Here is a 25,667-nt window from a genome sequence, read left to right on the forward strand (position 1 = left end):
CTGCCCATTTGGTGGGTGGGACAAAAAACTGCACACAATCCAGCCCCACACAAAGTGTGTGTATGTGTGTGGGGGGGGGGTGTTGAATGGCAGCGTTAGACTGCAGTTCTACACACATCGGAATTCAGTGGAACTTCCTTCTAGGTAGTGCAGCCAAAGCTAAAATTAACCACTATCTTTAAAAGACATAGGTAAAGGTAAAGGGACCCCTGACCATTAGGTCCAGTCGTGGCCGACTCTGAGGTTGCGGCACTCATCTCACTTTATTGGCTGAGGGAGCCAGCATACAGCTTCTGGGTCATGTGGCCAGCATGACTAAGCAGCTTCTGGTGAACCAGAGCAGCACACGGAAACGCCGTTTTCCTTCCCGCCGGAGTGGTACCTATTTATCTACTTGCACTTTGATGTGTTTTCGAACTGCTAGGATGGCAGGAACAGGGACCGAGCAATGGGAGCTCACCCCGTTGCGGGGTTTCGAACCGCTAACCTTCCGATTGGCAAGTCCTAGGCTCTGTGGTTTAACCCACAGCACCACCCGCGTCCCTCTAGAAGACATAGATCACTATTTTTTAAAAAACACACACACTCCAAACCTTTCAAAACTTCTATCTAAGCCTAGTGGAAATTATTCTAGAGTTTACATGCCTATGAGCCTTTTTTGTGGAAATGTATAACCTGTGACTTTAATCAATCTTTTACACACACACCCCAATGACAGATAGCCTTTCAGTTATATCAAATTCAGTTTGATATGTTTATAGTAGATCATTGTGACTTCATAACAGTGTAGAAATATGTCAGTATGCAGATCTGTAGAAATGGAAATGTATTTAAAAAGTAATAATTTTGCTATATATAAAGGCAAAGCTAACAGAGAAATTTATTTAAAAATATACAAATCTGGAAAAACAAAAGCAGGCATCTGTTTTATGTATAATTGTTTTTGTCAGCCATTTTGAGTTTATAAAGAAAAAGGGTTAACAGCTTTCTGAATAAAATAAACATAAAATAAATATATTACACACATGTATTGTTATATTAAAACCATAAAGAAAGCAAGTTAGGTATGAGTCCTAGATTGGGGGGGGGGATGTAAAAATCAGATTCGTTTTATTCTCACAAAATAGCAGTCTTTTTTGAAAGAAAAACCACCACCACCTAAGAATACTCACATTTAAGAGAGAAGTTGAGAGGAAATGTAGTATAAACAATAACTTATACCATAAATACAAGGAGAATTGAAAATAGGCATGCTTGTATTCATGAACAAATGTGGAGTGCTTCTGTTTGGTGCTCCAGCCAACTATTCATATTCTCTTCTAGGAAGTTGCTCCAGTCTCAGCACCTAGTTTTCCATTCCCCCTGACCAGCAAGCAGCATACAGTGTCCCCTGAGCACATTCAGCCATCATTGGGCTACTTTGGACTGTTTCCTTCCATTCTTTTTTGTACGTCTGCAAACACTGGAGTTTCTCCAAACCTGCCCTTTTGTGCATGGATGGTGCGATTTCGGATATGTAAGAATCTACACCTACCTCTGAATTTTGGAAATAGAGGGAATGATATATTGCTTTAAAACATGTCAGCTGCATGCATCATACCAAGATCAAAGGTTGTTACGAGAATAAGAACCTGTGCATAATTCTGAAAAAGACCATATTATGGTCAGTTGTGATACTTTAGTTTCTAATGCTCCTGAAAGCTGCATCTTTAGTCTTTAAAAATTAGTGTTCACTGTTTGACATTAAGATAAAGTGACTTGGGATAATCATACTCTTTTGAAGCATAAGTTGTGTCACCCATGCAAATGCTGAATTGATATCATAACTGCGCATTAAGAGTTTTCACTAAATTGACTTGAGAAGATCCCAATGTGTGTCATGTTCTCCATACTTAATAATCTGACGTATACCAGGCAGCAAGTAATCCTCTTTCTTTCTTAGAGGAGATGGTGGAGGGGATATACTTCTGTTGATGTGTTAATGTAGGCATATACTGTAACAATGCAGGCATATATATTCCAAATGTTTTCTTGATTAAATATCTTTGGATGATGTGTTAACGTTACTTAATGGAAGATTAAAGAAAAGGGTTCTATGGGGTACAATAAAGCTGCACTACTTAAGCTTCCTTGGTACAGCTGAAAAATTTGAAGGTGAAATAACCCGCAAAATAGCCTAGTCCTATGTTTGGGCTCTTTTTAGCTCCCAGTGCGTTTCCGAGCACAATTCAGTGTTGGTGTTGATCTTTAAAGCCCTAAACAGCCTTGGTCCAGTATATCTGAAGGTGCGTCTCCACCCCCATCGTTCTACCCGGACACTGAGGTCCAGCGCTGAGGGCCTTCTGGCAGTTTCCTCACTGCGAGAAGCAAAGCTACAGGGAACCAGGCAGAGGGCCTTTTCGGTAGTGGCACCCGCCCTGTGGAACGCCCTCCCATCAGATGTCAAAGAGATAAACAAGTACCTGACATTTAGAAGACATCTGAAGGCAGCCCTGTTCAGGGAAGTTTTTAATGTGTGACATTTTAATGTATTTTTTTATCTTTGTTGGAAGCCACCCAGAGTGGCTGGGGAAGCCCAGCCAGATGGGCGGGGTACAAATAATAAATTATTATTATTATTATTATTATTATTATTATTATTATTATTATTATTATTACTACTACTACTACTACTCAGTGAGCAAGTGAAAATAATCTCTGATTTATACAAGTTGATTTATCATCCAACTTGTTGTTCTCTCCTTCAAAGTATTGCTAAGGGAAGTTTGGCATAACCATGGACAGGAAATTAAAGCCTGAGTACTACTTTAAATGGATAGGGTTAAAGGCCTTTCTTCTACACAAGCGCACATGTTCTTTTATTTGAAACTTGAACTATGGAAAATTTCTCTGACTTTCTAGGGAGAAGGAGGAGCAGCTGACTCGGGCGATGGAGGTACAGAGGCTGCATGCCCAGCAGGCTGATGCTGCCCTGGAGGAGTTTAAGCGGCAGGTGGAGCTGAACTCAGAAAAAGTCTATGCTGAAATGAAAGAGCAGGTGAGGAGGTCACAATGCCAGCCTTTCTGCAACTATCTGTCTCAGTGGGGAAGCATATTCTCATCTTATATTTCCAGAAACATACTTCACTTGATAGTGCTACATCAAACTCTTTCACAATGCAACGGCTTTTCCAGCAAGTCAGAAAAAAGGATGTTAGCCGTTGATTTATCTTTATAACAAAGCCAGGATTGACATTGCTATAAAACTATCCGTAGCAGTATTACTGATGAGGGCTTTTTCCAGAAGTTCCAAGAATAAAATACTAGTTTATGCATTGTTCTGGGTTGCATCTTATCTCCCTTTTTTCACATCTCTTATTTCTTCTTTTTAATGGAAAATTCACTTTAGATGTATCTAGCCAATCTCACTGTTGCGATAATGTGAAAGCCTGGCATGGTAGGAAACCTTTCTCCTCACTTCATTACTGAAGCCACTTGCATTTAATTTCAGTCTTGCAGTGCAGGTAAGGCACAATATTTCCTGTGAAAGGGTCATAGGTATTCTCTCGGATGCAGCGGCACAATGACTGTTTAAGGCAAATGAAAAGAAATGGAGAAAGGTCCGTGTAAGCATGGCAAATGGCAAGTGATATATTTTTAAAACAAAAGGAAGGGGGGGGAACCATTGTCATGTGAGGCTCTGTCTGTTGAGTGAGTTTGAGGGATCCCTGTACCACATGGGTAGAGAGGAGGAAGGATTTCCCAGCCAATTTCTTATAGGCCAGTGGAAACACAGGGATGCGGCAATATATCAGTGATGGGTGGGAGAGAAATGTGAAACAGGAGTCCAGAAATTCTAAAGTATTTGTCTCAATATACGTATAGTGCAATATAGCCTTGTTTAGTGGTTCACTGGTTGTGTGTGTGTATATTGGTACACTTGTGAAACCAGTAAATAGCTTAATTTTTAGTTAGAAAAATATGGGAGGCAAAATGATAGCTGCAGGAGATGGTGTCTCCAGATATTAGGTGTTGGGCAGAAAGAATTCAAGTTGGATGGAAGAGCAGTGAGGCACCCCCTCTCCGCCCACAAAGGAACCCCTGGTAGGAAGGAACATCACATTTGCCAGCTCCTTGGGGATAATCTGTACACTGGGGAGTACACATAGTCTACACTCTGGAGCTGCTGAAGAAGCCACAAACTTTTTAAAAAAACCACCCAGTAAAATAAATAGACTCAGGGCTTTTTTTCTTCTTTAAAAATGTTTAGGGGTTCTCTCATTTTCCTACTCATAATGAAATACTGCTCCTCAATGAGGCCAAACTTAAATTCACAAAATGTTTAGGGGTATGTGTACCCCCAGAAAAAAAGAACTGAATAGACCTGCTGACAAAAACATCTGTACTGCATAGGGAACTGAGTCATATACTGAGTTCTAAGGCTGATTCCTTCAGCTCCCACACCCATGTTCATCACAGTTACAGTTGTTGAATTAAGGAGTCCTAAAAAGCAGAGACATCACCTTGCCAACAAAGGTCCGTATAGTTAAAGCTATGGTTTCCCCAGGAGTGATGTATGGAAGCGAGAGCTGGACCATAAAGAAGGCTGATCGCCGAAGAATTGATGCTTTTGAATTATGGTGCTGGAGGAGACTCTTGAGAGTTTCATGGACTGCAAGAAGATCAAACCTATCCATTCTGAAGGAAATCAGCCCTGAGTTCTCACTGGAAGGACAGATCCTGAAGCTGAGGCTCATGAGACTACCTCATGAGAAGAGAAGACTCCCTGGAAAAGACCCTGATGTTGGGAACGATGGAGGGCACAAGGAGAAGGGGACGACAGAGGATGAGATGGTTGGACAGTGTTCTCGAAGCTACTAGCATGAGTTTGACTAGACTGCGGGAGGCAATGAAAGACAGGAGTGCCTGGCGTGCTCTGGTCCATGGGGTCACGAAGAGTCAGACACAACTAAACGACTAAACAACAACAACAACAATTTGGCTGAGGGGTAGTGGGGAGCATGCTCTGGTTCATGGGGTCAGGGAGAGTTGAACACGACTAAGATGACTAAACAACAACAGGAACAACATTTGGCTTGTTTGAAGTAAATATAATCCTCTGTTAAAAAGTCAAAAATTCATGATTCTGCATAAGAGGCTCCTTGAGGAAATGTTGGTGAAAGCCAACCTACACATATTTCCTACACCTGAGTTTTAGAACATATTTGGTCAAATTGTTGCTTGCTGTTACATCAGAACCAGCAAATTATGAACAGGCTGAGAAATTAAAGGTAAACCCCTGACCGTTAAGTCCACTTGCGGACGACTCTGGGGTTGTGGTGCTTATCTCACTTTACTGACCGAGGGAGCCGGCGTTTATCCGCAGACAGCTTCCCACTTCTGGCGAACCAGAGCAGTGCATGGAAACGCCATTTACCTTCCTGCCAGAGCTGTACCTAATTATCTACTTGCACTTTGACGTGTTTTCGAACTGCTAGGTTGGCAGGAGCAGGGACTGAGCAACGGGAGCTCACCCCGTCGCGGGGATTCGAACCGCCGACCTTCTGATTGGCAAGCACTAGGCTCTGTGGTTTAATCCAGCAGAACATGAGGGGTAATGGGGAGCATTTGAGCACATGGCTTAATCATTTAATGCCTGATCGTGGTTTGGTGTTATTTTTGAATCGATTAAATCCACCTGTCACAGGGATTCAGTGTGCTAAATAGCCTGGGTCCAGGTGCTAAGGTAGACTTCACATTTATTCTAATTAACATTGGAGCTCAGTTAAACCTTAAAGTTCTGCTGTAGTGCATGCAAAAAGGATCAACATGGTAAAATGTTGCAGTTCTAAGCCCATAGGTTTTATATTCTTAAATTTCTGTTCATAGTACAATGTTGTATCAGAAAGAATTATCTTCTTTTTAATGTAGCTATTGATGGCATAAAGTTAAAGTTTTAGCAACAGAATATCTTTTATATATCCTCATTTTTTCATTTTAATCTTTTATTGAGAAAGTAAGTGTGGACAGTATTGTGGATTTTTCAGTTACTATAACCAATATTTTATTTATTAGACTATATAATTTATGGCTTTCTGATATTGTTACCATCTGCTTTTTATTTTGCCAAGGCTCATGGCTGTCGCAATAATCAGATGTCTGTTAATGGGGCTGTTGATAGAATGCTAACTATGGAGGTGTGTGTGTTTTCTCTCGGTTTGTGCCCAGTTCATCGCCGAATATTTCCGCGCTTTGATAATTTCTCCACATCATTTCTACCCTTAAGCCTTGATTCTGCTGCTATGAACCATGCCAGAGTTAAATGAATATAGTCATTCCCAAAGTTTGAACGTACCACGAAACATGATGCATGTACAGTGGTACCTCGGGTTACATACACTTCAGGTCACATATGCTTCAGGTTACAGACTCTGCTAACCCAGAAATAGTGCTTCAGGTTAAGAACTTTGCTTCAGGATAAGAACAGAAATCGTGCTCCCGCAGCGCGGCGGCAGCAGGAGGCCCCATTAGCTAAAGTGGTGCTTCAGGTTAAGAACAGTTTCAGGTTAAGTACGGACCTCTGGAACGAATTAAGTACTTAACCCGAGGTACCACTGTATTGTTCACCATTGGAGCTGCGTGGGGAAATCCTTTGAAGAAGGCCCTGGATGCATCTGTGTTCTTCTACGCACACAAACAGACACTTATGACACAATTGATTGTTGTAGTGTTCTTCATTTGTGAATGGTGATTTTGATAAGTGGTTTCAAATCAACTTTTTCTTTGGTTTCCTTATGTGGTCAGTTAGCAATTCATGGCTGGTGTGCTGCCTGTGGACTGTGGACTTCATGATGGCTTAACCTAATCTGAAACAAATAAAAAATGGAAGTGAAATAATTGGCTATTGTACCAGAAGAAATGATCATATAAATAATGCCCACTTTTTTAGCTCTAGTGCTTGTCAGTCTTGGCAAATGAGACGACCAGGCCACACTTTTCATTTTTATTTTAGAGAGGGATTTGGTATTAGTATTTTTATTTATGCAGTGCCATCCACATACGCATTTCCCCCCAGGGTAATATTAGTTTTAAAAAGAGGCTGTTATCTAAAATTCAATAGTTGAAGGAAGTATGGAAATAACAGAAAAAGACAGGAAGAATGTGGGGAAATGCAATCATATGTTCTTAAGCTTCATTTTATGTGGGTCTGAGGTGTGTACTATTACATAATTTGTTCTAATGTGAAATACATTCTTTATCACATTTGTATCCCATTCTACTCTATCTTGTGGAGCCAAGGGTTGCACACCATGTGGTATTCCCCATTTCATCAGTGGGTCCAAGTCCACCTTTTTGGGGTGAAAGATGAGAAGTGGTGTTGAGACTGTTGTTGCTCTTTTTGCTTACTGTTTGAAATGGCCTAACTGATGGTTTAAGTATTGTATGGCTTACTTGTTTTAATTTAAACCAGTGATGGCCAAACTTGGCCCTACAGCTGTTTTGGGACTACAATTCCCATCATCCCTGACCACTGGTCCTGTTAACTAGGGATGATGGGAGTTGTAGTCAAAAAACAGCTGGAGGGCCAAGTTTGGCCACCACTGATTTCAACTGTATGAGTTGTATTCAAGAAGTCATGTCATTAGCTCAAGGACTTTCAACTGTGCAATAGGACTTCCACTCCCTATCCTCTCCCTATGCCCCTTCATCTGTTCTGGGGAGTTCCCCAACCCTCCAGAGCAGATTGTGGGGTAGGAGGAGTCCCGCTGCACAGGTGGAAATCATTGTGCTAACAGGGTGATTTGGTTGGATACAACCCTTTGTGTAACCCACTTTGAGACTGCACAGGGAAGAGTGGTCAATAAATGCACATAAGCAAATCAAAGACAAAATAATAATTATAAACAGGTGTGGTATTTAAATTGGATAAGGATTATCACTAAATAGCAAATAACTGTAACAAGTGGTTCTAACTGGGGACAGAAATTCTGCACAAGTTGAAATGTGATGTTATTAGAACTCCAGGTCCCCCCCCCCCGCCTTATCTTCTCAATACTGGCAGAAGATGTAGTACTGGCAATATCTTCTCAATACTGGCAGAAGACTGTACTTCCAAGCAACCACCGCCAGAGGGATTATGGGTATCTTCCAGCTAAATACCTCTGATAATACTTCTGATAATCTTGGCCTTCCTTTATCTCTTGAGACTATGAACTCTTCAATCACAGTATTCATGCCCCTGCTATTCCCTCCCAAGTGTTACTATGGGATGTTACTCCTGCGAACCCTAGTTTCATCACCCCACCCTTTTTAAAAAACATAGTGTTTCATCAACCTTCATAGTCCAGTTAGCAGAAACCAAAAACAACACAGGATGTGGTCCCTCCATTTTCTTTTAAAAGAATACCTTTCTAAAAATATTGAGCACAAAGTGGTAGTAAAAATCAAAGAGTCTCAAATGTTTAATTACACAGCTAAGCAAAGACAAAATTAAAGGTGCTATACAATGCATCCTCTCTCTTCAACATCTGACTTGCTCCCTATGATTCTAAACAGAGCAGACATTTACCTTGAATTATAGTCTTTTTTCATCTTGAGGTCATGCTCATGAATTGGAACTTGGGGCACATGATGTTCTCCTCCTTCCAGATGAGACTTCCAAAAAGCTAACCTCTCTGGATGTCCATTTGTATATGCCTTTCTAGATAGCTTCTAGCAAGCGATCTTTTTCATTTATTTACCTAAATATTATTACCTAGCCCCTTCTATGTAGCCCACAAGTTTTATTTGCTTTCAGTAGATTCTGTTCTAGGGGCTTCTGATGTCATTAGTTTTAGTACCCATCCACTACCTGGAACCCCCCCCCATATTTATTTTTTTCTACTATTTTTTTGGGGGGGGAAGCCTGCTGACACCTCCCTCTTTGTGCATCGATGCTTCTCTTTTGGCTACGTAAACAAAGGCACTCATAGTTTGAACATCAGAAGTAGAAAGAGTGATGATTCTGCTTAATTTAGGTCTCTGGAAGCGTGCATGACACAAATCTGACCACTCTACTGATAATACAAATAACTAAATTAGGAAATGAGTTAGGAGCATCACTTGCCTTTTTTCAGAGTCGAGCCATTGGTCTGTCTTGCACAGTGATGCCGACATTGACTGGCAGTGGCTTTCCAGATTTCCAGATAGGGATCTTTTCCCTACCTGGAAATACTGTAGATTATAAGTGCATGCAATTTTCCATGCACAAATTATTGATGATATTTGCTTGTTGGATTTTCTATGCCACTTCTATGTATCATACAATAATGTCAACTGTATTGTTCAACTGTATTATCGCATTCAGAATGCAAGGGCAAACAGGCAAATATTTGGTTAAACAATCCAGGTATATTTAGCAAGCAAGTCATGTCATGTAGTCTATAAGATAAAAAAAATGTAAGAAGCCAGGAAAGCTTGAGCAAAAGTCTTTCCTGAGTGCAAATATAATAACCCCAGTGATGACTGTTTTCAGAATCAGTATACAGTATTGCATTTAATTACTACAGACAAACACATTTATAATGAAATTCAAACACAGTTGCATGAGAGAGGAAAATAAAGATGGAATATTCTCCAGCCAAAGTCCAGCATTTTAAACTGCCATTGTTTTAAATTAAATGCTGCAACAAAGTATTTTAGACAAAATCTATTCCTCAGTTTTTCATGAGCTAGAGTCCGCTTCATCAGATGCAAAACTGGAGAGAGCTCAGCACTGGTTTCAGTCTCCCAGTGAAAATTACTAAATTTTAACTGGATTGTGCTGGTGGTCTTGTCACTACAGATATTGTATCCTTGAATCACCCTCAGCAACACACAACAATGCTGCAGGACCATTTTAAGCTGTTTGATGGCAGAACTGTTATCAGCAGTGTCTTGTCTTGAAATAACTAATTTATATATGTTAAATATTGTCTCTTACTTTCTAGATGGAAAGAGTGGAAGCAGATCTAAGCAGATCAAAATCTCTCCGTGAAAAGCAGTCAAAAGAATTCTCCTGGCAGCTTGAAGAGCTCAAGCAAAGATATGAGCAACAGGTTAGCTAGCTAGCTTTAAAATAAATACATATTATAAACAACAACTCCTCTCGCATTTACCTTTTGATACAGCTGGGCCCAACTTGCATTTTCTTCTTAAAAAATAATAATATTGGATGTTGTTGACTTAAGTTTCACAGGCAGTTCATTAACACAAGGTTTGCATTCTTTTCTATTGTTTACACTTGTAGCAAGGCTTCCTATTTATTTCCAGAGGTTTCAAATTGTGTTTGGTGTATATTGCTATATCTCAACATATTCCAGACCCTGGTTTGCTGAACTCGAAACTCATCTCCTTTGTTTAAATCCCATATTATCACTTCATTGTTAAAGCAAGCCATATTTGTAAGCCAATAGCTATGGTTTCACACTATGGTTTGTTGGCAGAAAACAAACCATGAGTTGCCCCTCTGCCAGAATATCTATATAAATTTCACATGAAATCTCCTTTATGAGCTAATGCTAAATTCTTTTTTCTCATCCCTGCTTGGATGTCTGTTCTTTAAAACTTTAAACTAATAGTTCATTCTGTTCCTTTTATGCTGCCTTTTTTGGCAACAACTACAAGATAACCTCAGCGCGAGTCATTTCTGAATATTTCTGAACTTTATCATGGTCTCCGCAGGTTCTAAATATCCCTTTTAATGGTACCAACTTTTCATTCATGCGTTACGTAGAGTCAGGTTCTGCAGCACTGTTGTGGATTTGTGTCTTGAAGGTTGTCATGCCTTTTTGGTAAAAGAGTGCATTCCAAAATGTTGATTAAAGTGAGTTATAATTGAGCCCTAAGACAAACAGGTAGTGTATTCCTCAGCATTACATATAAGATGCCTCAGGTGATACAATGATGTTGCCAAGGCAAAGCCTGTGCTTTGAAATATTCAGCCTGGAATGTTCAAATGATATCATGGAACATCATGGGCGACCTCTGTGCTTTCTCTCCATCTGAAGTGCAATGTCCCCAGCCCCACTAGCCTTATCCAAGATTCAATATAATGCCAGCTGCAGTAAGTTGCTGCTTAAATGAAACAGATAGGAAGAGGGCCCATGAGTACTCCATCCTTACCCTTCATGTATTTGCTGTGGAGATGCTGGTGGACCAGCTTTTACTGGGAGGTGGGGGAAATGTGGCCTTCTAAGGATTTATAAGCTAAGCAGAAAATTAGCTTAATAGCCTGGGGTTTGTTTGTGAGCAGTGGAGGGGCCTGTCATAGGTTGCCAGAAGGGTGGGTAGTTTGTTTGTTTTTTTCCCAGGAAGAGATGTCTGGGAGCTAAAACTTCAGTCATGTAGCATGGACCAAAAACATGATGCGAACATCTTAGATGCCTTTATTGATGAAGACTTGATGAAAGATTTCAGCACTCTAAATGGGACAGTTGTGAATGATGTGTGGATTCCAGAATGGACATTGCCCTAAAATTTGATCATCAATTGAGATTTGAATCTGATATCCTGATTGCAAAAATGTTGGTGTTATGTTTGGTTAAAAAACAGCAGTCCTTGGTCATGTTCATGAATTTACGTATTAGCTTATCTATTCTTTCTTCCCTTCTTTTGTAATTTACTCTGGGTGCTTGCTGGTAGAAGAGCATGATATAAATACCAAAATATTAAATAACCTCAACCCTTAGATTTGTATCCAGCAAAAATAATAATTTATTAATTCGACCATCAGTCAGCTGGATGCCGGTGGTTCACAGGGAGTGAGGTTAAGGGTGAACCTGCCTTTGTTTCTATTATTTGGTATTCAGACAGCTATTTTGTTTCTGTGGATGTCAATAATAAATAGCTATTGACAGACATATCTGTGGATATGTTTAATCCTTTTAAAAAGTAATCTAAGATGGTTACTGGTGCCATATAGTGGTAGAATATTCTGGTTAGACTAGTCAACCTTGCTTGATTTATTTATGTCAGAGATTTAAAACTCCATCCTGTGTCCAGCTCAGATCACGGGGCACCTTACAACACAGCAAAGAATATAAAAAGTACTATAAAATTAAAATTAAATCCTTGTGCACCATTAAAAATTGAGCTTCTCACATAAGGTTTGACAGTGGCTAAAGTCAACATTGGGAATTGGCATTCGAAAGGGAGTTTATAGTAGGACACAATCTGAGTCTGAGAGTCAGTTTAAAAGAGCTCTACATATTTCTTCATCAAAATGTCCTTCTTTCAACAAAATATGATGGCAAGGCCCTTGTTGGTACCATCTAGACATCTCACTCACATTCAGCTTCAGATTTGTCACTTTCCTTTGAAGTATCTACTAAGGTCATTTTTAAAAAGAGAAACTTTCTGTTTTTCGCTTTTACTTAGTTTAGTTGGTCTTTCAAATATACCAGCTGTAAGGAGAACAAAGTGAGTGTGTGTGTGTGTGTGTGTGTGAGAGAGAGAGAGAGAGAGAGAGAGAGAGAGAGAGAGTACACAAGAGTTCCTATCTGCCAGGAGCAGCTGCCTTAGATACTTCAAAGGTATTGGACACCACAGAGAAGGCAGCAGCTTTTCCTGCCTTTGAAACGGCTTCAGTGCCTGGGTCAGGCTTAAAAGACCCTCAGCACACAAAACTGTTATGGTGTGTATGTGTATATATTATATACTTCTCTTGCTGTTTGTGCATGTGTTTGGAATGCTTTTAATTTACACAAAACACCTTCTGGATGGTACTGACTGAAAGCACTTTCATTAAAAGCCATAGGTTCTTGAATGTATAAATATGCAGTATTTAGAATTTCGGAAATCCTGGGTGCTGTTCCAAACTTCTCAAACAAAGCTATGCTAGGTGTATAATTTGATTCTCAACACTGTAACTATAATCCAAGGGGTATATGTTACCCCAAATGTACCTTTCCCCATCCCCTGTGGGGAGAGAAAGTGCCTGCAAAGGCATTTCTCAATAGATACAAAAGCTTTATTTAAAAGCGAATTTAACCACCATACAAGCAGATATCTGGATCAATGCCTATAGATGCCTTCAAGAAAAGGTGAAATGCTAAATGGCCTTCTTGGTAGTGGCCCCCACCCTGTGGAACGCCCTCCCATCAGATGTCAAAGAGATAAACAACTACCTGACATTTAGAAGACATCTGAAGGCAGCCCTGTTCAGGGAAGTTTTTAATGTGTGACATTTTAATGTATTTTTAATCTTTGTTGGAAGCCGCCCAGAGTGGCTGGGGAAACCTAGCCAGATGGGTGGGGTACAAATAAATAATTATTATTATTATTATTATTATTATTATTATTATTATTATGCTTAAGTCCCATTTCTTTCCCTGTGACTTATGTGTTTGACATTCCACTCCTATGCATCTGAGAACAAGGGCCAAGGTTCAGGAGTTCAGGATTAGCGAGAGCTGCAAAGTAGTTCCAACAAGTTTCCCCTCCTACTTGCCAAGGTTTTAATCAGTGGCAAAGAAATCCCAGGTATTTGTTAGAATCCATCTCCTTACACACCACATCTTTTGAATTTTCCTGCACTGTCCCAGCTAAATTGCTGCTGCATTCTGAGAAAAAGAGCAGAAACAATGAGGTCAGTACAATGCAAACACACCGGCAAGAGCACTGAATTGTCTCCACCAATGTTATTGAACTTTACTGCTGCCTTACAACTCCCCCACTCTGTCTGGTATAAAGTAGTGACATAGCCAGAGGGGAGGTCAGGTGAGCACCACAGCTCCACCATGCTGTCCTCCATTGATGTTAGGGGCAATTTCCTCTAATACATCTATATTTGTTGTTTGTTGTTGTTATTTAGTCATTTAGTTGTATCCGACTCTTCGTGCCCCCACAGACCAGAGCATGGCAGGCACTCCTGTCTTCCACTGCCTCCCACAGTTTGGTCAAACTCATGCTGGTAGCTTCGAGAACACTGTCCAACCATCTTGTCCTCTGTCGTCCCCTTCTCCTTGTGCCCTCCATCTTTCCCAACATCAGGGTCTTTTCCAGGGAGTTTTCTCTTCTCATTAGGTGGCCAAAGTATTAGAGCCTCAGCTTCAGGACCTGTCCTTCCAGTGAGCACTCAGAGCTGTTTTCCTTCAGAATGGATAGGTTTGATCTTCTTGCAGTCCATGGGACTCTCAAGAGTCTCCTCCAGCACCATAATTCAAAAGCATCAATTCTTCGGCAGTCAGCCTTCTTTATGGTCCAGCTCTTTAAATGTATCACCCCTCAATTCCAGGTTTGCCATCCCACTGTAGTGTATCCAAGAAATGAAACCCTAGATGGTTACTATACCAGGCTGCAATTGGAAGACTTGTACAAGTGTGTCTCTGCTTCATCTATGAAGGATTTGGATCACCAGGGGTAATGGCTAGGTTCAATCTCCACACTAGTAGTGTCACCAAATTCAAAACATTACACTTTACCATACAAGTCATCCACTCCTAAAGGAGAGATCTTCAGAGGACTGACTCTGTCTCTTCTCAAAGCATACAGGGTTTCTTCTCTCTAAGCACCAACCTGGGTTTCTGTAAATATTTGGACTTCCTCTTTGTTGTACACTCCCTTTTACAGTATCATAATGATGGATATTCTGCTAGTTATAGTGAAAACAAGCATATAGGAAAGAGAGGTTACAGAAACTTATATTTGTGCTTTTCTGACTATTCTCTTTTTGATTTAAGAGTTCACAGGTAGGGATACTTCATACAGTTCTTTGATGAGCTGAAAAGGTTCAAGGTAATGCCGCCCAAGCCATTTTGCGGCCTGAGGCAAATGGCAAGATGGCGCCTCTCCCCAGTCCTTGTACTACAGACTGGTCATTCACAGTGGTGACAGCACAGTGTCCTCTACTGCAACAGATGGCACAAGCTGGCTTAGAGGAAGTAGGTCAGAACACATGGCACCCACAGCTCTGTCCCCTACTTAGCATTTTGCCACCTGGAACCTCACTCTGTCTCATGGTAGTGCTGTCCCTGGTTTAAGGGGACTTGAAAGGGCAGCATGGGTGGACCACCAGAAAATCAGTTGGCAAAGGGAAAACCGTGGTGTCCATGAAAGTCTTTCTAGTGTTGTCATTTAGTCGTGTCCGACTCCTTGTGACCCCATGGACCAGAGCACTCCAGGCACTCCTGTCTTCCACTGCCTCCTGCAGTTTGGTCAAACTCATGCTGGTAGCTTCGACAACACTGTCCAACCATCTCGTCCTCTGTCGTCCCCTTCTCCTTGTGCCCTCCATCTTTCCCAACATCAGGGTCTTTTCCAGGGAGTCTTCTCTTCTCACGAGGTGGCCAAAGTATTGGAGCCTCAGCTTCAGGATCTGTCCTTCCAGTGAGCACTCAGGGCTGATTTCCTTCAGAATGGATAGGAGCTTCAGTTTTATTTTAGTTTGACAAATATTTATGAGCCATTTTAGAAGTTTGGAACAGTGTATCTTGATTCCGGCGCTCATTTTGCATGGAAGCGCATCCTATTCTGCTCAAAGCAGCTTCCTTCCATATAAGTGGATTCAGGCCTTGATGTGTTAGATAAAAATGTGTGAGTACGCAACGGCAGGCGAAATTAGCCGGTTTTAACTAATGCGTAATTCCAGGTAACTCACTGCTGAATGTATCTTTCTTTTTCAGGAAAAGAATTACGATGCTTTGTTTTTATTAAACTGTACAAAAAGATGTAAAGCACAGTGTGTAACACAACATGATTTCCTTCTGAGGTTGGAAATAAAATATTTTAAAAAACACACATTTCCCCTTAGTCCCTGAATAGGGAGGGGGCGGGAATCTTTTAATTGCAGTGTTACAAATGCACATAACAGCCATTTCCAAGGACACATTTGCAGCTGTCGGTGGCAGAAAATGCGGACTTAAAAAATGAATGCTATCGCTTTAAGATAAGGTGCCTGCGCACTTTTACCCACACAAACAAGATCGATTTTGAGCAGACTCCTACTGTTTGCTTTCTTTTCTGAAGAAGAAGAGGAAGAAGTGGGATTCTCACGCTGACTATAACCAACATATTCTCGATAACGTGCTTTTTTTTCTTCTCCTGAAATCCACCAAAACTGAAGAAAAATCCAAGTGACTGTTCTTAGCAGCTGTGTGGCCTGGAGTTCACTAGGAAAGCTGGCTTCCTGCAGTCCCCTATTCATCACCTGCTTCAAAGGCAGCCTAGCTGGCTATAGTTTGCAGGCCAGGTAGGGTGCCATTGTGCACAGCCTGGGAGGATTAGTATCAAAGCTGCGGCAACCAGGCCCTTGGTCTCGGGCTGCCATTCAGTCTAGCGGGGAGAGGCTAAGACTGGCCAAGGTCATCGTATCCAGTGTGGTGTGGACTGGGAAAGGATCCTTCCTGAGAATAGAATGCTTCTTATGAAATCATGGCGCAAGCTTGCAGCACAGCAGGTTCCCTCCTGAAACACATACATCTGTTTATGTTGGTGTACCGTAGCTGACAGCGGAATAATAGAGCTCTTGTTTAATGTGTCTGTGTGTTTGTGTGCGTATATATATTTCTCTTTAACGAAAATAATATATGTACAGTCGCCTAGATGGGCTGGGCTTTTATTTTGGAGAAATCATAGCAAAATATTTTAACAGATTTACCGATGCTTTTGTGTGCAAGCATGAAGAGCAGAAGAGGCTGATTTAACCATTTTTAATCTGCGTCGCTGCTGGATGTCAACAGCAGGATACTTGGGGAAACGTATACAGAATGCGACAATGGCGTGGGATTTTTTTGGTGGTTTTTAAAAAAAAAAATTAAAAACCACACACACACATTCTGACATCCATACAAGTACATTGCGTTTCAAGATGTGCCGTATTTGTTTAGCTGTCACGCTTAACAAAATTGCTCCGATTGTGTTTTTTATTTTTATTTTTTTTAATTACAAAGGTAATTTGAGGTAAGGATGACGTAATAATAATAATAATAATAATAATAATAAAGTGAACTTGAAATTGTGGAGGGTGGGAAATTAAGCTGTAAGATGAGTTGTCATGACGACAGGGATGTTCTATTGATGAACTGTACTCTCCATTGTCCAATCAGATAGTAGAGCTGAAGCTGGAGCATGAACAGGAGAAGACGCACCTATTCCAGCAGAATAACACAGAAAAGGATTGCCTGGTCCGAGAACATGAACGGCAAATTGAGAAACTGGAAAAACAGCTTCGGGCTGCCATGACAGAGTACGACAATAAAACCCAAGAATGCAGGAAGCGAGATGTACAGGTAATAATCAATAGCATTTCGAAAGTCATAGGCTTTTAAATAATACTAACAACAACAACAGCAATAATAATAATAATAATTTTATGTTTTTCCAGTTTGGTGGTTAATGCACGCTTTTGATCACTTGCAAAACTGGCATATAAACACAAAATTTTCTCCCTTTTTCCTTCTACCGCTCCCTCCCCCTGCAGAAAAAAGGCTTTAACTGCAAAAACCACAGGTAGCCAGATTAAGAATCCCATGGTGTGCAATAACTTGGCCTCTTATTTATAATCTTGTCTCATTTTCTTTCATGATGGACTTAAGGGGGGGAGGTATTTCCTCCCTCCCACTTTATCTACAATAACCCCCTCCCCCCCTTCGGATAAATCTATTTTCAACATATCTCAGTTATTCGTATGGACTTTTTTGTTTTAGTTTTTCTCCGCAGGCAGCCTGCAAATAGCTTGTGCTTAAGTTTCCATTTGATTTCTTAGTGTTTTGGGTTTGGGGTATTTTTTAAAATAATTTTTTGAATATGTTTGACTTGAGTTCACCTGATGAACAGTTGAAACGCTTTGAATTTGGAGTTTTCATTAGGTATGTCTCCACACACCCCATGTATATAACCCTATGTGTGAATGTCTAAAAAACTGATATATATTATATGTAATCACACAAATGAGCACACACACACGCATACACATACATGAATGCATTCATATATTCACACTTCCCAGTTCTATGGTCACTGTTGGAAGCCATTTGGCAGAATAACCTCCAGCTGTGGTAGCATTTGACTCTTCAAACTTATGGATGAAATGTGGACTGTCAGCATGGAAAATTATCTTTATTAATTGTTCCGTTTGAAACAAATCATTTTAGTTCATTGTGTGGTGTTTGCATTTATCATGCAAGTATATAGGCGTAGTTTATTATCAAGAATATATGTGCTCTGAAAGCCTGAAGTAAAGACAATAACTTGAAAGCATGTATAGTGATGTGATATGTGTATCTATCTATATTTATCTATCTGCATTAGAATAGCTTGGATAATTTTATACAGAAATGGGCTTCTTTGTTTCTGTGGGTTAACTGCCATATAGTTTTTGCGTTTTGTATTTCTTCCCCCATTCTGGGTAGAACATGATGGCCGTGTTGGCGCCGTTCATTGTAAAATCTTAACTATTGCATTGGTCCATATCTAAGCAAAATTAACAGCTTACTTTATTATTTTGCCTCATGAAAGTAATATCTTTTACAAATTGTGAGTATGGGGTGCATCTAGATCATTATACATTTTAATAAATACGTTAATATATTAGAATTATTGGAACCAGTGCTTTTCCTGCTAGTTGGATACTTGCAGTGGATGCAATGCACAAAAAGTTTGACCGTAATCAGTAGGTCTTAAGCATTTAGTCCAAGTTCAGTTGTAATCATTGGGACTTATTTAATTGTGCACTTCAGTTCCATTGACAGAAAAGTATCTATGCCGAATGTTGCTGGATTCTACCAGGCAGGGATATGACTTTGGAGTTGTCACTGTTGAAGCTGTTTCATCTTTACTAATCAGCTTGTATGTACTGCCTAATGAGTTCAATTCATGGTAGCGGTTGGCAATGGTATTTTAAAAAATATTTATTTCATATATACAGTATTATTTTAGTGGCGCTGTAAATTATCCCTTGAGCTTGTATGCTTCCTGATGGTTCTGGTATATATTAGAGATTAAGCAATCCCTAATAAGCTTTCAAAATTGGTTATTTTTTTATTGAAATGATTAAATTCCATGTTTATTATTTTTACTATTATTTCAGCATAACTATCATGGCAGCTCAATAAGAGGAATGTACTTGTTCACGACTAGGCCACTTGTTTCAAAATGCTATCTGATGACTATTACTTTTATTAGGATTTTTTTTGGGGGGGTGAAGGACCACTCCTGTAGGATCAAACTGATAAACGGTAGTGATGTTACTGATAAAATATTCTATTTACACTTGGCTTTTCATACAATTGGTATTTAGTGATGTGTTTTACCGCCATCTGCTAAAGCGATTTAGATAGTGACATTAACAAAGCAATAGCAATGTGTGTCTAGGAAATCAGTATATATGAAAAAGTGTGACCCTCGTTATAAGGTGTAAGTTTTACGTGAACCATGTTTGTACAGTGTGACTTCACACCCCCATTCCCTCAACAACATAGTGGAAGCCATTTTGTTGAGCTAGCTTCTTCATATTCTTGTAATCATTATTCGTCAGATAAACATATTTTACTTTTTCTGAAAAACCTGAATGATCCATAGTTTGGTTGTTTGCCGTTACGGCTATGGAGGCATTTTCCATGACTCTTCCGCTGTAACCATAAGTGGATGCGTTTTTTTTAACCCTCCATATTGACAGGAAAGTTTCACAAAGTTCTGAAGAGAGGAGCATTTTGAAGAGTCGCTAGAAAGGTTTACACTCTTGCAACGTACTGCTGAAGTCTTAAATTAACTACTGAATTCAACAAGATATTATAGACATTATTAATATAAGATACATTCAAATTGGTTTGCAACTCAAGAATGTGAAACTTGTATGAATATTTGTTAATACTAGTTAATGTCCCCACAATTATATCAAAATGTTGCATATGTCCAGTTTTAAACGAATAACTCAAACTGAATTTTCTTGATTAGAACGAATATCATTTTTATGTGGCCGATCAACAATTGTTTGTTTTCATTTTCATATACCATTTGAATTTCATTTTCTCATCACTATAAACATATGTCTAACCCTTTATCTCTTGTTGGGTGATAACATTTGGCAACAATAGCTAATCTCATAAGGGGATGGTCACCTCGACATCCCAAGAGCATATCTTTAGGGTTTTTGCATTCTTTGCAGGTCAGTAATTCCATTGAGGTTAAATAGCCTCCTTACTTTGACATTTGGGAGTAAACGTTTTTATTAAACTCGGTTTTAATTCACTATGCTAACACTTGCTTATGTGCATAAATACTATGAACTTTATTTACACACACACACACACACACACACTGTGTAATTTCTATCTTGCCCTTCCTCCCAAAGGGGCCCAGGGCAGCAAACATTCAAATTATAAAACAATTAATTTAAAAAAAAAATGCAGTACAGATAGAGACTGAGAATAAATGTGTGCATTATATTTCCATCTTTGGAGTTATTTTAATAACCAATGAAAAGTACTCAAATTGTGACTTCTAAAAACCATAACCTTGTTATTACAAATAGACATCTTTCTAAAAGAAAAGATTGGTGCTCTTTTTTCTAAAAAAAAACCTTCATTGCCTTATAACCAATTTTTACCTAGCCGCCAGCAAATGTATCAGTTTCACCATCACACTCTTTCTTGATCCAGTTATCACCTTTTCCCAAGCACATGACACATATTCTTGCCACTTCAAGGAGTGAACTGTTCACATCTGCTTCATAGTTGTATCTTCTTAATCCTTATTCCTTGGCTGTTTGACCTTTGGACAAAGAAGAAAGGAATGAACTTCAGAGAAATCACATTACTTTGTTCTGTTGTAAAATGGGCACCAAAAATGAAACCTTTTCTCCCATTTTCTGTTACAATGTGCTGCCCTGCCATTTTCTTCCACTCATAAATGTTTCAGCAATAAATAGAGCACCAGTAATGTCACAGAGGATTAGTAGTTAAAAAGTTGATATACTGTCCACTTGTCCCAGAACAGTTTCCATCCCATAAGGTGAAAGGATAAATTCCATTTCTCTCTCTCTCTCTCTCTCTATATATATATATATATTCAAGTTTCAAGATGAATGAAAATAATAGCTTTATTAGTTCAGAATACTTTCAAAACTCTCATAAAATGAGAGAACTGAGCTTGATGAAATAGTGTTTATAGCCTTCCTTGCATTCTGTTCTTGTTAGTTTACTCTATTTGCCTGTCTTCTTTTCTGTCGCCCTTTTCCGTTGTATATTTTCCTACTTGGTTTCTCTTAAGCTTCACTGTGCTTTGCTACATTTTTCTTCCATTTCTTACTCTATCTTTAAAATTCACTTCTGCCACCTGTTTGCTGCTTAATGGGTTCTTAAGCAATCAGGGTGGTAGTCCATTTGGGGTGTAGCTCTTGCCCTCTTTTTATCACTATTTATTTGAAAAGCTAGTTTTAATCTTGATCCATGGTAATTTCAGTTTTTATTGAGAAACAACCCCTTGGAATCTTGCTACATGTTTCCTGCTTAGAAGGCTTGTGGGTGAGGGATATGCCTTTTCCTGAAGTCAAAGACAACAGAGAGACCAATAGAGACATGCATATGAGGCTCCCCTTGGCTTGCAAGCATGCCCCTTGCCCTCCTGTACAGTTGTCATGAGGAGATGCAAAGCTTTCACTTCTGTTTTTTTTTTTACTCCTTTCTGTTTTTTATTAATCACAGGTTGTCTTGTCATGTGAACCATTCAAACTTGAAAATCATAGCTATGGTTTGTGGAAGCAACTTGGCTTTCAACCATAGTTTATACATCTGACTCGTTTTCAGTAGCCATAGTTAAGATTAACCAGAATGCAAAACTCAGGTGACATGCTAAACTGCAATTAAAGCACATCCTTCCAATTTCTTCCTTGTGACTAGGCCAGAGGAGGAGAAATGGTGCAGCAGAGGCTAGACTCATTTTTTGTAATGCCAAACAATGGTTTAGCATTACGTCTGAATGTTGACAAAGAGCTGATAGTGACTTTGGTTACCACACTGCACATTCTGCTTTAGTCAGTAGACAAGAATTTCAGATATTTATCCATTCGCTGAAGATGCTGTCAGTTTGCATTTGCTGTGATCCTCCTTGTTAGGACAGCTATGATATCTGTTCACTTTTATGCATATGAAATAAAAGCTACAATTATGTCTGGGACACACACACAGCAGTTTGTTTTTCAGTCTTGGCCACACTGATGAATTAGGATGCAGATTTTATTAGTAAAGCTTTCACTGGCCCTTGCAGCCACCTTCAGTTTTTCGCACCCATTTTCTAACCATAGCCTGCAACATGGGACCTTGTTTAATTGTTTTAAAAATGTATATATTCCTGTTTTCTCTTCGCTCTGTTTCACTCAGGGCATATCTACTCTGCAGAGATCTAGGTCTAAGTCATTTGTTCTCCCTAGAGAATCTGAGACTTGTAGTCAGGGGTGGGTAGAGATCTCCTAGTATTTTTAGCATTCTCATCAAATCACAGCTCCAGTAATTGGGGAGGGAGCTGTGATTGTTTAAGTGTTATGGGACCAGTATAAATTTGTAATATAGACACATTCCCACTCTCTTCTTTCTTCCATTGCTGTTTTTCTCTTCATATTCCATGCAACACACACAAGGCTGGTTTGCATGTGATGCTAAATCATAGTTTAGTGTTTCACAGACTAACCTCAATGAGCTTGAGCAAAACACTCGGCTTCTGCATGTCCTACACCTCCATGTGGCCTGGAGAAGGACTTCTGTCAAGTCTATTTTCACTTTTAAAGAATTCCAGCTTCGCATTAAGTAGAAACCAGGAATCCTAGATTAAAAAGAACTCTGGCTAGTTCAATAAACCGCTTTCATAACTCCTGGCTTAAAACTGGCTTGTGAAATTAAATAGAGTTTGTCTCATATGTAATGCTAAGCTGAGCTTCTTGAAAGGTGAAACTAAACTCACTGAATCTCCTCCTCTGGGTCAAGTGGGAGGAACAGCCACAGCAAACTATTACTAGGTAACTTAAGATTCAAATATTAAGTGTGGGCATTATGGTAATCCAAAATCTCTGCCTCAGGTCTGGAGAATTATTCGCTTTATAGATCCATTAATTCTTAAGTTGCTTAAAAGATGTTGAAAATTCAAAAAAATAATTTGTGAATATGATTCTGAGTGGTTGGTTTTCTCAAGTGCTAAAATGTTTTCCTATTTCTCGCTGCACAGTTGATCCCAAAGGACAGGCAACAAAGAGTAGGTGAAACAAAATCTCATTAGACCAATTTTTGTATCTGTTGTAATATGCAAGCTTTCAAGTTTCATAGTATTCTTAATCAGCCATAATACTTTATTTTATTCCATGTGTTGGAGCTTATTTACCAGTCAGCTGTGGGTGTTTTCTCTAGGTTGATCCAAAAGAAGGCCAACATTCTGTTGAATTCTAAAATTCCAAACTTGGGAAAGCCCATTCCTATTGAAGCCCAGTTGTCCAGCTAGCCAAGGGAGCAGACTCTGCTTAGCTTTCCCCTTAACCTTTTCTTTGGATACTGATATTCTGTATTAGCCTTGTTATACAAGTATCTGAGAAGACAGTTCATTTTTACTTTAGTACTTGTTCCCTAGATAGGTGCTTCTAGAGTTTTCCTATAGTACCCTTTGCACTTTTCCAAGTCTACAGGAAGCCTCTCTGTCCTTGCACCCTCCTGCTTAGCCCCTTCTGGCTCTTGGCAGAAATACAATAGAGTGAAATGGTAACTTCCAATCACAAATCAGGGATAATCTGTGGTGCTACTGTTGAGATCATGGAACAATATAGGTACTTGAACTTGCCCACTGGGCAAAATTATTATGGGGACTCTGAATCAGAACCTATTGAACTCCTGGACTCTGTGCTTCAGAAAGCAAGTTTGTGGCCTTAATGATCAGTAGGTTTACATGAGATATAAGATGCCCTCTGACTTCATAATAATAATAATAATAATAATAATAATAATAATAATAATAATAATTTATTATTTGTACCCCGCCCATCTGGCTGGGTTTCCCCAGCCACTCTGGGCGGCTTCCAACAAAGATGAAAAATACACTAAAATGTCACATATTAAAAACTTCCCTGAACAGGGCTGCCTTCAGATGTCTTCTGAATGTCAGGTAGTTGTTTATCGCTTTGACATCTGATGGGAGGGCGTTCCACAGGGTGGGCGTCACTACCGAGAAGGCCCTCTGCCTGGTTCCCTGTAACTTGGCCTCTCGCAGTGAGGGAACCGCCAGAAGGCCCTCGGAGCTGGACCTCAGAACGATGGGGGAGGAGACGCTCCTTCAGATATACTGGACCGAGGCCGTTTAGGGCTTTAAAGGTCAGCACCAACACTTTGAATTGTGCTCGGAAACGTACTGGGAGCCAATGTAGGTCTTTCAAGACTGGTGTTATATGGTCTCAGCAGCCGCTCCCAGTCACCAGTCTAGCTGCTGCATTCTGGATTAGTTGTAGTTTCCGGGTCACCTTCAAAGGTAGCCCCACGTAGAGCGCATTGCAGTAGTCCAAGCGGGAGATAACCAGAGCATGCACCACTCTGGCGAGACATCTGCAGGCAGATAGGGTCTCAGCCTATGTACCAGATGGAGCTGGTAAACAGCTGCCCTGGATACAGATTTGACCTGTGCCTCCATGGACAGCTGTAAGTCCAAAATGACTCCCAGGCTGCGCACCTGGTCCTTCACGGGCACAGTTACCCCATTCAGGACCAGGGAATCCTCCACACCTGCCCACCTCCTGTCCCCCAAAAACAGTACTTCTGTCTTGTCAGGATTCAACCTCAATCTGTTAAAAAAACCTTACTGTTCTCTGTTTCCCAGTTACATTCTTACAGGAAGGCAAGCTTTCAGAACCAGGGATCATTAAAAAGGTGGATGTTGGAACCCCCCGAGGAATCCTGGGAACTGTAGTTTGTTAAGGGTGCTGTGATGTAGCTATGTGAAGGGTAAACTACAGTTCACATGATTTAGGGGGGATAGTCATGTCCCTTAAATGTATGGTGTGCATGCCGCCTTAGGAACACTGGCAAAAAATTAAGAACCAGATGAGGACAGTCCATCACTAGGGTTCGACAGGTCTGAGACATAGAATGTGGGCATGTCCAATGATACATTTGCTTTGGTCTGGCATTGTTGTCTGTGTCAACTTTGTGCTAGTGAAATCCTTGATATTTGCTGATGTTTATGTGCTTTTAAATCAGATTCCTGTAGTGTGGGGATTAGCAAACAACAAAAGTGTGTTTTATGAGTCCTTGTGGTTGCTAAGAGACGTATACTTTGAGCCTGGAAGGATAAGCACCATCTATTAAGCCATGGTCTGAAGACCTCACTGTCCTTTTTGCATTCGAACATACTCCTCACAAATATGGATACCTCTCTGGACATTTGGAAGACTAATATCTATATGTTTAAATTAAGAGGGACTTACTGTATTCTCAGTGTGTGTTTATGGGTTTTTTTTTCTTTAACTCCTCCCTCCCATTTTTTCCTTGTTAATTTTTTTATGGGGTTGGGCAGATCCTTTACAGTTGGTCTGTCCCAGGTCTCCGAGAGGATGTGGCCCAGGCTGTCCCATTCTGTTTCCAGGTGGGTTTTTAATGGGAAATGCTTAAAAATCTGCATGGAAACACCTTTAAAAAAAGTATTTAGAAGGTCGTCTGAGGATTGTATGTTGCCTCGATTCTCTCCCTGCTGCCTGCCACCTCATG

At 40.0% G+C, this 25,667-nt stretch overlaps 1 protein-coding gene across 5 annotated transcripts in view; it reads left to right on the forward strand.

The window, feature by feature from the left end:
* CEP112 (centrosomal protein 112) overlaps positions 1-25,667 on the forward strand; it is a 217,089-nt gene that overhangs the window by 94,261 nt on the left and 97,161 nt on the right. For all 5 annotated transcript variants that reach the window (XR_014165305.1, XM_081899606.1, XM_081899608.1 and 2 more), the window contains 3 exons: positions 2,902-3,037; positions 9,948-10,055; positions 17,043-17,225. Coding sequence is in view for 4 of the 5 variants with exons in the window: in XM_081899606.1 (XP_081755732.1) it covers positions 2,902-3,037; positions 9,948-10,055; positions 17,043-17,225 (427 nt within the window). In the remaining variant the exon portion in view is untranslated. The remainder of the gene's footprint in view (positions 1-2,901; positions 3,038-9,947; positions 10,056-17,042; positions 17,226-25,667) is intronic.

This window comes from Podarcis melisellensis (genome assembly GCF_964234715.1).
Source record: "Podarcis melisellensis genome assembly, chromosome: 2".
NCBI classification, from domain to species: domain Eukaryota; kingdom Metazoa; phylum Chordata; class Lepidosauria; order Squamata; family Lacertidae; genus Podarcis; species Podarcis melisellensis.